General features: G+C 42.2%; 2 protein-coding genes across 2 annotated transcripts in view; one reads left to right on the top strand and one right to left on the bottom strand.

Moving 5' to 3' along the window:
• LOC129867869 (NACHT, LRR and PYD domains-containing protein 12-like) overlaps positions 1-15,166 on the top strand; it is a 222,679-nt gene that overhangs the window by 121,769 nt on the left and 85,744 nt on the right. The window lies entirely within an intron of this gene.
• Positions 5,383-15,166, bottom strand: part of LOC129868523 (NLR family CARD domain-containing protein 3-like) — a 55,829-nt gene continuing 46,045 nt past the window's right edge. The window contains exons 7-11 of the mRNA XM_055942590.1: positions 13,397-15,161; positions 12,929-13,102; positions 7,008-7,181; positions 6,678-6,724; positions 5,383-6,212 (exon numbers count right to left, since the gene is read on the bottom strand). Of these exons, the coding sequence (XP_055798565.1) occupies positions 5,683-6,212; positions 6,678-6,724; positions 7,008-7,181; positions 12,929-13,102; positions 13,397-15,161 (2,690 nt within the window). The 3' untranslated portion in view covers positions 5,383-5,682. The remainder of the gene's footprint in view (positions 6,213-6,677; positions 6,725-7,007; positions 7,182-12,928; positions 13,103-13,396; positions 15,162-15,166) is intronic.

Raw genomic sequence — 15,166 nt, 5'->3', positions numbered from 1 at the left:
ACATTTATAGACCTAATACTGTTCAGTGTAGTAAACACAGTTCATCATTGACTACATATCCTAGGGACATTTATAGACCTAATACTGTTCAGTGTAGTAAACACAGTTCATCATTGACTACATATCCTAGGGACATTTATAGACCTAATACTGTTCAGTGTAGTAAACACAGTTCATCATTGACTACATATCCTGGGGACTGAGGCCGGCTATGTACGTTTTCAACTGGTCTGCCAGGCTGTTTTGGTTCATTTCCCTCAGTGTTTTGTAAATGGTATCCAGGTAACCGGTCATGTTGAACATGTTCCTTCAGCACTTTTTGCAGGTCAGTTGGTGTTTCTGATAAGCTCCACCGTGCTGCTTGGTAGTTTCAATGTCCATATGAATCTTTTCAACTGTCCTCTGTCAAGGTCGCAAAGTATATTCAACACCTTCTCTGTCACCTTGATGTTTATTGATAACCTTGCCGCGTGTAGCGAAGGCCACAGGTTGTAGCTGACTTGAGGTGTGAGTACAGTCGCTGTCTTTGACTCGCTTCACCAGGTCATTGCGACCGATTTTCTTGAGCAGGGTGTTCAACCCTGCCCGTGCTGCAGCTCCGTAATGCCATAACATCTGCTAACCCGGTTCTATCTGTCACATATTGCAGGTCCACTGATGCGGTGTCGATGCGTGATCTCTATCTCGCTCATAACAAACTTCATCTTCTCAATATCATCACGGGTTATATTGTCCCAAATGTATACTATTTCCTTAGGTGACATAACATTACCATTACCTACTGAGGATGATCCAGGGTAATTGTCCCATGTAGCCATCAAGCTATTACTAGTAATACCTCCCTTACTTCTGGCAGTGTCAATCAGGGCCCGGGCCTTGTCATGAGTACCTCCTATAGACTGGATACTGTCCAACTCTCCATTGTTTAGCATCCTTTGTGCAAAGAGAACATCTGCAATATGGTCCAACATCTTCATCTTGGCAGCATCTATGTAGCTGAGTCTTTTCTTGTAAAGGACATTCATGGTATCGGCTATTCGGTATGTGACACAGGAACAGCTTGTTGAAATATACAACAGCACGTTGGCTCTGCTAGACCTCTGCTTATGACCAACTTTAGTGTTCTGTGTTTTAGAGAAACTTCATGACCAACTTTAGTCTTTACTGTTTTAGAGAAACATCATGACCAACTTTAGTGTTCTGTGTTTCAGAGAAACATCATGACCAACTTTAGTGTTTACTGTTTCAGAGAAACATCATGACCAACTTTAGTCTTTACTGTTTTTGAGAAACATCATGACCAACTTTAGTCTTTACTGTTTCAGAGAAACATCATGACCAACTTTAGTCTTTACTGTTTCAGAGAAACATCATGACCAACTTTAGTCTTTACTGTTTTTGAGAAACATCATGACCAACTTTAGTCTTTACTGTTTCAGAGAAACATCATGACCAACTTTAGTCTTTACTGTTTTAGAGAAACATCATGACCAACTTTAGTGTTCTGTGTTTTAGAGAAACATCATGACCTACTTTAGTGTTCTGTGTTTTAGAGAAACATCATGACCAACTTTAGTGTTCTGTGTTTTAGAGAAACATCATGATCAACTTTAGTGTTCTGTGTTTCAGAGAAACATCATGACCAACTTTAGTGTTCTGTGTTTTAGAGAAACATCATGATCAACTTTAGTGTTCTGTGTTTCAGAGAAACATCATGACCAACTTTAGTCTTTACTGTTTTAGAGAAACATCATGACCAACTTTAGTGTTCTGTGTTTTAAAGAAACATCATGACCAACTTTAGTGTTCTGTGTTTTAGAGAAACATCATGACCAACTTTAGTCTTTACTGTTTTAGAGAAACATCATGACCAACTTTAGTCTTCTGTGTTGTAGAGAAACACAATGACCATGCCACCCAGCTCATCAGGGCTCAAAGGCCCCCAATTACCAAATATAAAGCAACCTCCACACATCCTCTCTCTCTTTCCCTCTGTTCTGACTCTCTACCCTCCCTCGCTCTCTTTCCCTCTGTTCTGACTCTCTACCCTCCCTCTCTCTCTCTTTCCCTCTGTTCTGACTCTCCCCCTCCCTCTGTTCTGACTCTCTACCCTCCCTCTCTCTCTCTTTCCCTCTGTTCTGACTCTCTCCCCTCCCTCTCTCTCTCTTTCCCTCTGTTCTGACTCTCTACCCTCCCTCTCTGTTCTGACTCTCTACCCTCTCTCTCTCTCTTTCCCTCTGTTCTGACTCTATCCCCTCCCTCTCTCTCTTCCCCTCTGTTCTGACTCTCTCCCCTCCCTCTCTCTCTCTTTCCCTCTGTTCTGACTCTCTACCCTCCCTCTCTGTTCTGACTCTCTACCCTCTCTCTCTCTCTTTCCCTCTGTTCTGACTCTCTCCCCTCCCTCTCTCTCTTCCCCTCTGTTCTGACTCTCTCCCCTCCCTCTCTCTCTCTTTCCCTCTGTTCTGACTCTCTACCCTCCCTCTCTCTCTCTTTCCCTCTGTTCTGACTCTCTACCCTCCCTCTCTCTCTCTTTCCCTCTGTTCTGACTCTCTACCCTCCCTCTCTCTCTCTTTCCCTCTGTTCTGACTCTCTACCCTCCCTCTCTCTCTCTTTCCCTCTGTTCTGACTCCCCCCCCTCCCTCTCTCCCTCTGTTCTAACTCTCTACCCTCCCTCTCTCTCTCTTTCCCTCTGTTCTGACTCTCTACCCTCCATCTCTCTCTTTCCCTCTGTTCTGACTTTCTCCCCTCCCTCTCTCTCTTTCCCTCTGTTCTGACTCTCTACCCTCCCTCTCTCTCTTTCCCTCTGTTCTGACTCTCTACCCTCCCTCTCTCTCTTTCCCTCTGTTCTGACTCTACCCTCCCTCTCTCTCTTTCCCTCTGTTCTCTCTCCCCTCCCCCCCCCCCCTGTTCTGACTCTCTACCCTCCCTCTCTCTCTCTTTCCCTCTGTTCTGACTCTCTACCCTCCCTCTCTCTTTCCCTCTGTTCTGACTTTCTCCCCTCCCTCTCTCTCTCTTTCCCTCTGTTCTGACTCTCTACCCTCCCTCTCTCTCTCCCCCTCAGGGCTCCAGATCCTCTATCAGTTCTGACTCTCTACCCTCCCAGTATAGTATACACAGACTGGACAACAGGACAATGATCCTAAGCCCGGACTTGAACCCGATCGAACATCTCTGGAGAGACCTGAAAAAAGCGGTGCAGCAACGCTCCCCATCCAACCTGACAGAGCTTGAGAGGATCTGCAGAGAAGAATGGGAGAAACTCCCCAAATACAGGTGTGCCAAGCTTGTAGCCTCATAACCAAGAAGACTCAAGAAGACTTCAACAAAGTACTGAGTAAAGGGTCTGAATACTTATGTAAATGTGATATCTAAGTTTTTTTTAAATAAAAATGTGCACACATAAAATAAACAGTTTTTGCTTTGTAATTCTGGGTTATTGTGTGTAGATTGATGAGGTGAAAAACAATGTAATCCATTTTAGAATAAGGCTGTAACGTGACAAAATGTGTAAAAAGTCAATGGGTCTGAATACTTTCTGAATGCACTGTATATCAGTATATTAGACTCTCTCTCTCTCTGCAGTGATGTTGTTTTCATCACTTCTGGTTTAACACTGCCATCAAGTGGTGATTGTCCAAACTGCACCACTGTGAAGATATAAAAAGAGAGAGATGCAGAGAGAGAGAGAGAGAAGACCACAGAGAGAGAGAGCAGAGAGCAGAGAAAAGAGCAGAAAGAGGCAGAGAGAGAGAGAGCAGAGAGAGCAGGGAAAAGAGAGAGCAGATAGAGAGCAGAGAAAAGAGAGAACAGCAGAGCAGACAGAGCAGGCTGAGAGAGAAGAGAGAGCAGAGAGCGAGAGAGAGCAGAGCGTGAGAGATAGAGCAGAGAGAAGAGAGAGGGCAGAGAGAAGAGAGAGCAATAGAGAGCAGAGAGAGCGGACAGCAGAGAGCAGAGAGCAGGCTGAGAGAGCAGAGAGCAGGCTGAGAGAGCAGAGAGAGAGCATAGAGAACAGAGAAAAGAGAGAACAGCAGAGCGAGCAGATGGAGAGCAGATAGCAGAGTGAGAGAGAACAGAGAGAGAGCAGAGGGAGAGCAGAGAGCAGGCTGAGAGAGCAGAGAGAGAGCAGAGGGAGAGAGAACTCTGTTGCTATAGTGACCCTGCATCACAACACTCTGTTGCTATAGTGACCCTGCATCACAACACTCTGTTGCTATAGTGACCCTGCATCACAACACTCTGTTGTACAATTTGTTTAATTCAATTCCACATATTTAATTGTTTTGTATTTCATTTCATATTAGTTTCATGTTTCAACCAGTCGCAGGTTAACGTCAACCTGACAGAGGAAACGTAACATCAATAACCAAACTGTTTTCACAATTAACATGCTTTTCTTGTTTCAAGTATGTTTTATTATGAAAAGTACAATATATCCTTGTATACTTGTACAACTATGGAGCGTATGTCCATATATAATTATACAATTTGTTATTCAACATAAAAGACAACAAATTATCACATTGGTATTTTAACATTGTCACAATTATAGGAAGACACGCATGTGTGTGTGTGTGTGTGTCCTGTGTGTGTGTGTCCACTGTGTGTGTGTTTCTCCAGTGTGTGTGTCAAGTGTGTGTTTGTCTAGTGTGTGTGTGGGTGTGTGTGTGTGTACAGTGTGTGTGTGTGTGTCTGTCCAGTGTGTGTGTGTGTGTGTGTGTGTGTGTGTGTGTGTGTGTGTGTGTGTGTGTGTGTGTGTGTGTGTGTGTGTGTGTGTGTGTGTGTGTGTGTGTGTATTAGTCCAGTGTGTGTGTGTGTGTGTCAAGTGTGTGTGTGTGTGTGTGTGTCCAGTGTGTCTGTGTGTGTGTGTCCAGTGTGTGTGTCCAGTGTCTGTGTGTGTGTCCAGTGTGTGTGTGTGTCCAGTGAGTGTGTGTGTCAAGTGTGTGTGTGTGTGTGTGTCCAGTGTGTGTCTGTCTGTCCAGTGTGTGTGTGTCTGTCCAGTGTGTGTGTGTGTGTGTGTGTGTGTGTTCAGTGTGTGTTCAGTGTGTGTCCAGTGTGTGTGTGTCCAGTGTGTGTGTGTGTGTGTGTGTGTGAGTGTGTGTCCAGTGTGTGTCTGTCTGTCCAGTGTGTGTGTGTCTGTCCAGTGTGTGTGTGTGTGTGTGTGTGTGTTCAGTGTGTGTTCAGTGTGTGTCCAGTGTGTGTGTGTCCAGTGTGTGTGTGTGTGTGTGTGTGTGTGAGTGTGTGTCCAGTGTGTGTTTGTGAGTTTATCCAGTGTGTGTGAGTGTGTGTGTGTGTGTGTGTCCACTGTGTGTGTGTCCAGTGTGTGTCTGTGTGTCCAGTGTGTGTGTTCAGTGTGTGTGTCCAGTGTGAGTGTGTGTGTCCAGTGTGTGTGTGAGTGTCCAGTGTGTGTGTGTGTCCAGTGTGAGTGTGTGTGTGTGTCCAGTGTGTGTGTGTGTGTGTGTGTGTGTGTGTGTGTGTGTGTGTGTGTGTGTGTGTGTGTGTGTCCAGTGTGTGTGTGTGTGTGTGTGTCCAGTGTGTGTGTCCAGTGTGTGTGTGTGTGTGTGTGTGTGTGTGTCCAGTGTATGTGTGTGTGTGTGTCCAGTGTGAGTGTGTGTGTCCAGTGTGTGTGTGTGTGTGTGTCCAGTGTGTGTGTGTGTGTGTCCAGTGTGTGTGTGTGTCAGGTTATTATTTCAGGGACACTGAGTCGCCATCAAAACAAACCCCAAACCCTGGATAGAGGGGCTCAGTGAATGTGGAGGTGAATGTGTACAGGTGGGTCAGTGTGTCAGAGGAGGCTCTATAGAAGGACAGAGTGCCGGCTGGCCAGTCCAGATACACTCCTACTCTGTGGGGGCTGGAGGAGGGGACGTCTATGGTAGTGGGATTATTATTGTGACAAGCAGAGTAACTGTTGTCATAGCAGATCAGACTCCAGGACTTGTCATTCCATCCAAGACAACAGTCATCACCTCCTCTCCTGCTGATTCCTTTATATGTCACTCCTAAAACAGCCCCCATTATCCCACTCCACTCTACCTCCCAGTAACAGCGCCCAGTCAGACCCTCTCTACACAGCACCTGTCCACAGTCCATAAATCTCTCTAGGTGATCAGGATACGACTGATCCTCTCTCCTACATGTCACCTTTCTGTTCTCCTCAGACAGAGAGAGGTGTCTGTGTACTGTGTTTAGGTCCAGTGTGAGATCACAGACATCTGATGGATGAAACCAGACACAATATTAGAAATCATCATCATTCACATTAGAATGTTAACTCACTTTTCACCAATTCATTTAATGTAGATGTTTCTAGGTATCAAAAGGAGAAGTGAAGGTAACTTGAGACTTGTTGAATGATCATATGTTATACTGTATGGTAATATAAAACACACAAATTACAATTACACACACACACACACACAATTCTAATGTAACACAAAACACACCACACACACACACACACACACACACACACACACACACACACACACACATACATATACACACACACACTGTCAAAGCAACTCTTTGTAAACTTTGGTGTCGCTGATTTCTGCTTCTGTAGAACTACAACTGATATTTAATATGACCAAGTCAGTAATGATGGTGGTCTTTGACTTTGACTTAACTTGAATTAAGACTTATTCTTAGTCATATTCTTCACAGCAGTCAACACTCACATTTTCTAAGCCCAGGTTTCATTGTGTTCTCTCCACCATGTTCCACACTGTAGCGGTAAGCAGAAGAACAGACAGTCATTGAGGGATACACGGGAACTCACACACACACACACACACACACAGGACACACACAAGACACACACACACATACACACTGGACATATACACACACAGGACACATACACACCTGACACACACACATACACTGGACACACACACACACACAGTCAGCATATAACTTTGTCCAAGTGGTGGTCAGAATGTTTGTCTTAACTAGCCTGATAAGTCAAACATGTCTGATATGAACATTGACATAAACCCTCTACATACTTGAGTTTCTCCAGTCTGCAGTGTGGATCCTCCAGTCCAGCAGAGAGCAGTCTGACTCCTGAGTCTCCTGGGTGATTGTAGCTCAGGTCCAGCTCTCTCAGGTGTGAGGGGTTTGACCTCAGAGCTGAGACCAGAGAAGCACAGCCTTCCTCTGTGACTAGACAGCCTGACAGCCTGCATAGAGTCAAATCATATTAAAATCACACTGCTATTCTTTGGTGGTGAAAATAGTGGCAGTATATTTTTTCAACATATTCAGATACATCAGTGTCCTGAAACCTGCCATATCTATTCATAAATCAATGTATCATTATTAGAAATGACAAATTATCAAAGTGTTGCTTGTAGAGAGAAAAAGGTATAGTACAAATATTTGAGTAGACTGACCAGACTAGTTTAAAATGCAGTATCAGTCAGAAGACAGACAGTGAGGTATCAGATTTAGATTGTATTGAGTATACAGTCCACACCATATCTATTTTGACAGTGAAGAAAACATTTTAAATGTGTCTCTATACTCAAGAATTTTGGATTTCAGATCAAATGTTTCATATGAGGTGACAGTATATAATGTCACCTTTTATTTGAGGGTATTTTAAATCAAATCTGTTTCACCATTTAGAAATGAAAGCACTTTATGTATCTAGTCCCCCCATTTGAAGAAGTCATAAGTATTCTGACTAATTCACTTATATGGTATTAAAGTAGTTAAAAGTTTAGTATTTGGTCCCATATTCTTTGAACGCAATGAACTACATCCCGTGACGCCATGATTGAGAAAGATCATGAATGAATCATGAATAATAATGAGTGAGAAAGTTACAGAGGCTACAACAAAACATGCTAACTTCTCACCATTACCAATAACAGAGGCTACAACAGAACATGCTAACCTCTCACTATTACCAATAACAGAGGCTACAACAAAACATGCTAACCTCTCACCATTACCAATAACAGAGGCTACAACATAACATACTAACCTTTCACCATTACCAATAACAGAGGCTACAACAAAACATACTAACCTCTCACCATTACCAATAACAGAGACTACAACAAAACATGCTAACCTCTCACCATTACCAATAACAGAGGCTACAACATAACATAGTAACCTCTCACCATTACCAATAACAGAGGCTACAACATAACATACTAACCTCTCACCATTACCAATAACAGAGGCTACAACAAAACATGCTAACCTCTCCCCATTACCAATAACAGAGGCTACAACAAAACATGCTAACCTCTTAACATTACCAATAACAGAGGCTACAACAAAACATGCTAACCTCTCAACATTACCAATAACAGAGGCCACAACAAAACATGCTAACCTTTCAACATTACCAATAACAGAGGCTACAACAAAACATGCTAACCTCTCACTATTACCAATAACATAGACTACAACAAAACATGCTAACCTCTCACCATTACCAATAACAGAGGCTACAACAAAACATGCTAACCTCTCACCATTACCAATAACAGAGACTACAACAAAACATGCTAACCTCTCACCATTACCAATAACAGAGGCTACAACATAACATACTAACCTTTCACCATTACCAATAACAGAGGCTACAACAAAACATGCTAACCTCTCACCATTACCAATAACAGAGGCTACAACAGAACATGCTAACCTCTCACCATTACCAATAACAGAGACTACAACAAAACATGCTAACCTCTCACCATTACCAATAACAGAGGCTACAACATAACATAGTAACCTCTCACCATTACCAATAACAGAGGCTACAACATAACATAGTAACCTCTCACCATTACCAATAACAGAGGCTACAACAAAACATGCTAACCTCTCACCATTACCAATAGCAGAGGCTACAACAAAACATGCTAACCTCTCACCATTACCAATAACAGAGGCTACAACAAAACATGCTAACCTCTCACCATTACCAATAACAGAGGCTACAACAAAACGTGCTAACCTCTCACCATTACCAATAACAGAGACTACAACAAAACATGCTAACCTCTCACCATTACCAATAACAGAGGCTACAACATAACATACTAACCTTTCACCATTACCAATAACAGAGGCTACAACAAAACATGCTAACCTCTCACCATTACCAATAACAGAGGCTACAACAGAACATGCTAACCTCTCACCATTACCAATAACAGAGACTACAACAAAACATGCTAACCTCTCACCATTACCAATAACAGAGGCTACAACATAACATAGTAACCTCTCACCATTACCAATAACAGAGGCTACAACATAACATACTAACCTCTCACCATTACCAATAACAGAGGCTACAACAAAACATGCTAACCTCTCCCCATTACCAATAACAGAGGCTACAACAAAACATGCTAACCTCTTAACATTACCAATAACAGAGGCTACAACAAAACATGCTAACCTCTCAACATTACCAATAACAGAGGCCACAACAAAACATGCTAACCTCTCAACATTACCAATAACAGAGGCTACAACAAAACATGCTAATCACTCACTATTACCAATAACATAGACGACAACAAAACATGCTAACCTCTCACCATTACCAATAACAGAGGCTACAACAAAACATGCTAACCTCTCACCATTACCAATAACAGAGACTACAACAAAACATGCTAACCTCTCACCATTACCAATAACAGAGGCTACAACATAACATACTAACCTTTCACCATTACCAATAACAGAGGCTACAACAAAACATGCTAACCTCTCACCATTACCAATAACAGAGGCTACAACAGAACATGCTAACCTCTCACCATTACCAATAACAGAGACTACAACAAAACATGCTAACCTCTCACCATTACCAATAACAGAGGCTACAACATAACATAGTAACCTCTCACCATTACCAATAACAGAGGCTACAACATAACATAGTAACCTCTCACCATTACCAATAACAGAGGCTACAACAAAACATGCTAACCTCTCACCATTACCAATAGCAGAGGCTACAACAAAACATGCTAACCTCTCACCATTACCAATAACAGAGGCTACAAATAACATGCTAACCTCTCACCATTACCAATAACAGAGACTACAACAAAACATGCTAACCTCTCACCATTACCAATAACAGAGGCTACAACAAAACATGCTAACCTCTCACCATTACCAATAACAGAGGCTACAAAAAAACATGCTAACCTCTCCCCATTACCAATAACAGAGGCCACAACAAAACATGCTAACCTCTTAACATTACCAATAACAGAGGCTACAACAAACATGCTAACCTCTCAACATTACCAATAACAGAGGCCACAACAAAACATGCTAACCTCTCAACATTACCAATAACAGAGGCTACAACAAAACATGCTAACCTCTCACCATTACCAATAACAGAGACTACAACAAAACATGCTAACCTCTCACCATTACCAATAACAGAGGCTACAACAAAACATGCTAACCTCTCCCCATTACCAATAACAGAGGCTACAACAAAACATGCTAACCTCTTAACATTACCAATAACAGAGGGTACAACAAAACATGCTAACCTCTCAACATTACCAATAACAGAGGCCACAACAAAACATGCTAACCTCTCAACATTACCAATAACAGAGGCTACAACAAAACATGCTAACCTCTCACCATTACCAATAACAGAGGCTACAACAAAACATGCTAACCTCTCCCCATTACCAATAACAGAGGCTACAACAAAACATGCTAACCTCTCACCATTACCAATAACAGAGGCTACAACAGAACATGCTAACCTCTCACCATTACCAATAACAGAGGCTACTACAAAACATGCTAACCTCTCACCATTAACAATAACAGAGACTACAACAAAACATGCTAACCTCTCACCATTACCAATAACATAGGCTACAACATAACATACTAACCTTTCACCATTACCAATAACAGAGGCTACAACAAAACATGCTAACCTCTCACCATTACCAATAACAGAGGCTACAACAGAACATGCTAACCTCTCACCATTACCAATAACAGAGACTACAACAAAACATGCTAACCTCTCACCATTACCAATAACAGAGGCTACAACATAACATAGTAACCTCTCACCATTACCAATAACAGAGGCTACAAAATAACATACTAACCTCTCACCATTACCAATAACAGAGGCTACAACAAAACATGCTAACCTCTCCCCATTACCAATAACAGAGGCTACAACAAAACATGCTAACCTCTTAACATTACCAATAACAGAGGCTACAACAAAACATGCTAACCTCTCCCCATTACCAATAACAGAGGCCACAACAAAACATGCTAACCTCTCACCATTACCAATAACAGAGGCTACAACAAAACATGCTAACCTCTCACCATTACCAATAACAGAGACTACAACAAAACATGCTAACCTCTCACCATTACCAATAACAGAGGCTACAACATAACATAGTAACCTCTCACCATTACCAATAACAGAGGCTACAACATAACATAGTAACCTCTCACCATTACCAATAACAGAGGCTACAACAAAACATGCTAACCTCTCACCATTACCAATAGCAGAGGCTCCAAACAAAACATGCTAACCTCTCACCATTACCAATAACAGAGGCTACAACAAAACATCCTAACCTCTCACCATTACCAATAACAGAGACTACAACAAAACATGCTAACCTCTCACCATTACCAATAACAGAGGCTACAACAGAACATGCTAACCTCTCCCCATTACCAATAACAGAGGCCACAACAAAACATGCTAACCTCTTAACATTACCAATAACAGAGGCTACAACAAACATGCTAACCTCTCAACATTACCAATAACAGAGGCCACAACAAAACATGCTAACCTCTCAACATTACCAATAACAGAGGCTACAACAAAACATGCTAACCTCTCACCATTACCAATAACAGAGACTACAACAAAACATGCTAACCTCTCACCATTACCAATAACAGAGGCTACAACAAAACATGCTAACCTCTCACCATTACCAATAACAGAGACTACAACAAAACATGCTAACCTCTCACCATTACCAATAACAGAGGCTACAACATAACATACTAACCTTTCACCATTACCAATAACAGAGGCTACAACAAAACATGCTAACCTCTCACCATTACCAATAACAGAGGCTACAACAGAACATGCTAACCTCTCACCATTACCAATAACAGAGACTACAACAAAACATGCTAACCTCTCACCATTACCAATAACAGAGACTACAACAAAACATGCTAACCTCTCACCATTACCAATAACAGAGGCTACAACATAACATACTAACCTTTCACCATTACCAATAACAGAGGCTACAACAAAACATGCTAACCTCTCACCATTACCAATAACATAGGCTACAACAGAACATGCTAACCTCTCACCATTACCAATAACAGAGACTACAACAAAACATGCTAACCTCTCACCATTACCAATAACAGAGGCTACAACATAACATACTAACCTCTCACCATTACCAATAACAGAGGCTACAAAAAAACATGCTAACCTCTCCCCATTACCAATAACAGAGGCCACAACAAAACATGCTAACCTCTTAACATTACCAATAACAGAGGCTACAACAAAACATGCTAACCTCTCACCATTACCAATAACAGAGGCTACAACAAAACATGCTAACCTCTCACCATTACCAATAACAGAGACTACAACAAAACATGCTAACCTCTCACCATTAACCTCAAATAAAAGGTGACATTCTGTTATGTCGCCTAATTTGAAACATTCTATCTCAAATCCAAAGTGCTGGAGCATAACACCAAATGTAAAACTGTAAGCTTTACTGTCCAAACACATATGGTGTGGACTATGTGTGTCTGGTAAACACATGTGGATCTGGTGAACAGTTATCACTTTTTGACCAACTACAGGAATTCTGACCTCAGAGTCTCCAGTTTACAGTGGGGATTCCCCAGTCCAGCAGAGAGCAGCTTCACTCCTGAATCCTTCAGGTCATTGTTACTCAGGTCCAGCTCTCTCAGGTGTGAGGGGTTTGACCTCAGAGCTGAGACCAGAGAAGCACAGCCTTCCTCTGTGACTCCACAGCCTGACAGCCTGACAAAGAGATGATCATGACTTTACACTACTGGTGTTAATTTAACACCAGTAGTGTAGAAGGACAATGGCAGATGCATTTGGTTTATTCTCCCAAACAACATATAGATTCATCTTCTGTCTCCTAGAATTGTCTGGTCATAATGTTATACTAATGTGAAAATCAATGCATTTCTTCAATATGTTATTCAACATAATATTATTTACATGTTATAAAACATATTTTTATCTAAACTTAACATTTCTTCCTGGTGATTAATATAATAGTTCTTAAATGCCATTTTATTTACTCACAGAACAGCTCTGGAGACGTTGACCACTGGCAGCAGCCTCAGAAGACCTTCCTCTGATCTGGAGTATTTCTTCAGGTCAAACACATCCAGCTCCTTTTCTGAAGTCAGCAACACAAAGACCAGAGCTGACCACTGTGCAGGTGACAGTTCGTCTTCTGAGAGACTTCCTGATCTCAGGTATCTTTGGATCTCCTCCACTAGAGAATGGTCATTCAGTTCATTCAGACAGTGGAACAGATTGATGCTCCTCTCTGGAGAGGGATTCTCCCTGATCTTCTTCTTGATGTACTTGACTGTTTCTTCATGGCTCTGTGAGCTGCTTCTTGTCTTTGTCAGTAGACCTTGTAAGTGCTTCTGATTGGACTCCAGTGAGAGGCCCAGAAGAAAGCGGAGGAAAAGGTCCAGGTTTCCCGTCTCACTTCGTAAGGCTTTATCCACAGCACTCTTGTAGAAAGTAACTTCAGACTTGTCTTTTTTTTGCAGTTTGTCCATTAGATTCTCATTGTTGTTGATGAATGAGAGGAACACATATACAGCAGCCAGAAACTCCTGAATGCTCAGATGAACAAAGCAGTACACCTTGTTCTGGTACAGCCCACATTCCTCTTTAAAAAGCTGTGTGCACAATCCTGAGTACACTGAGGCTTCACTGACATCAATGCCAGCCTCCTTCAGGTCTTTTTCATAGAAAATCAGATTGCCCTTCACAAGCTGTTGAAAAGCCAGTTTTCCCAGTGACAGAATGCTCTCTTTATTCCAGTGTGGACCTGTCTCTTCTTTCCCAAGATACTTTTCATTCTTCTGTTTGGTATAAAACACCACAAGGTGTGTGTACATCTCAGTCAGAGTCTTGGGCATCTCTTCTCTCTTATGTTTCAGCATGTGTTCAAGGACAATTGCAGAAATCCAACAGAAGACTGGAATGTGGCACATGATGTGGAGGCTCCTTGATGTCTTTATGTGTGAGATGATTCTGCTGGCCATGTCCTCATCACTGAATCTCTTCCTGAAGTACTCCTCCTTCTGTGGGTCATTGAACCCTCGTACCTCTGTCACCTGGTCAACACACCCTGAAGGGATCTTATTGGCTGCTGCAGGTCGGGTAGTTATCCAGAGGAGAGCAGAGGGAAGCAGATTTCCCTTGATGAGATTTGTCAGCAGAACATCCACTGAGGTTGACTCTGTGACGTCCCAACAGATCTTGTTCTTCTGGAAGTCTAGGGGCAGTCGGCACTCATCCAGACCATCAAAGATGAACAGAACTTTGTACTTGTCGTAGTTGGAGATTCCTGATTGTTTGGTTTCAATTGAGAAGTGATTGAGAAGTTCAGTGAAAGTGTGTTTGTCCTCTTTCATCAAATTCAGCTCCCGAAAAGGGAATGAAAATACAAATTGGACATCCTGATTTGCTTTTCCTTCAGCCCAGTCCAGAATGAACTTCTGCACAGAGACTGTTTTTCCAATGCCAGCGACTCCCTTTGTCAGCACAGTTCTGACACGTTTGTCTTGTCCGGTTGAGGGTTTGAAGATGTCGTTACATTTGATTGCAGTCTCTGGTCTTGCTTGTTTCCTGGTTGTTGTCTCAATCTGTCTCAGCTCATGTTCATTATTGACCTCTCCTGTTCCACCCTCCGTGATGTAGAGCTCTGTGTAGATCTTATTGAGAAGTGTTGGGTTTCCTTGTTTAGCGATCCCCTCAAATACACATTGAAACTTCTTCTTTAGATTAGATTTGAGTTCACGTTGGCAAATCACAGCAAGATCATCTGAA

The sequence above is a fragment of the Salvelinus fontinalis genome, chromosome 2, assembly GCF_029448725.1.
Source record: "Salvelinus fontinalis isolate EN_2023a chromosome 2, ASM2944872v1, whole genome shotgun sequence".
NCBI classification, from domain to species: Eukaryota; Metazoa; Chordata; class Actinopteri; order Salmoniformes; family Salmonidae; genus Salvelinus; species Salvelinus fontinalis.
This window is presented reverse-complemented; position numbering and strand designations above follow the sequence as displayed.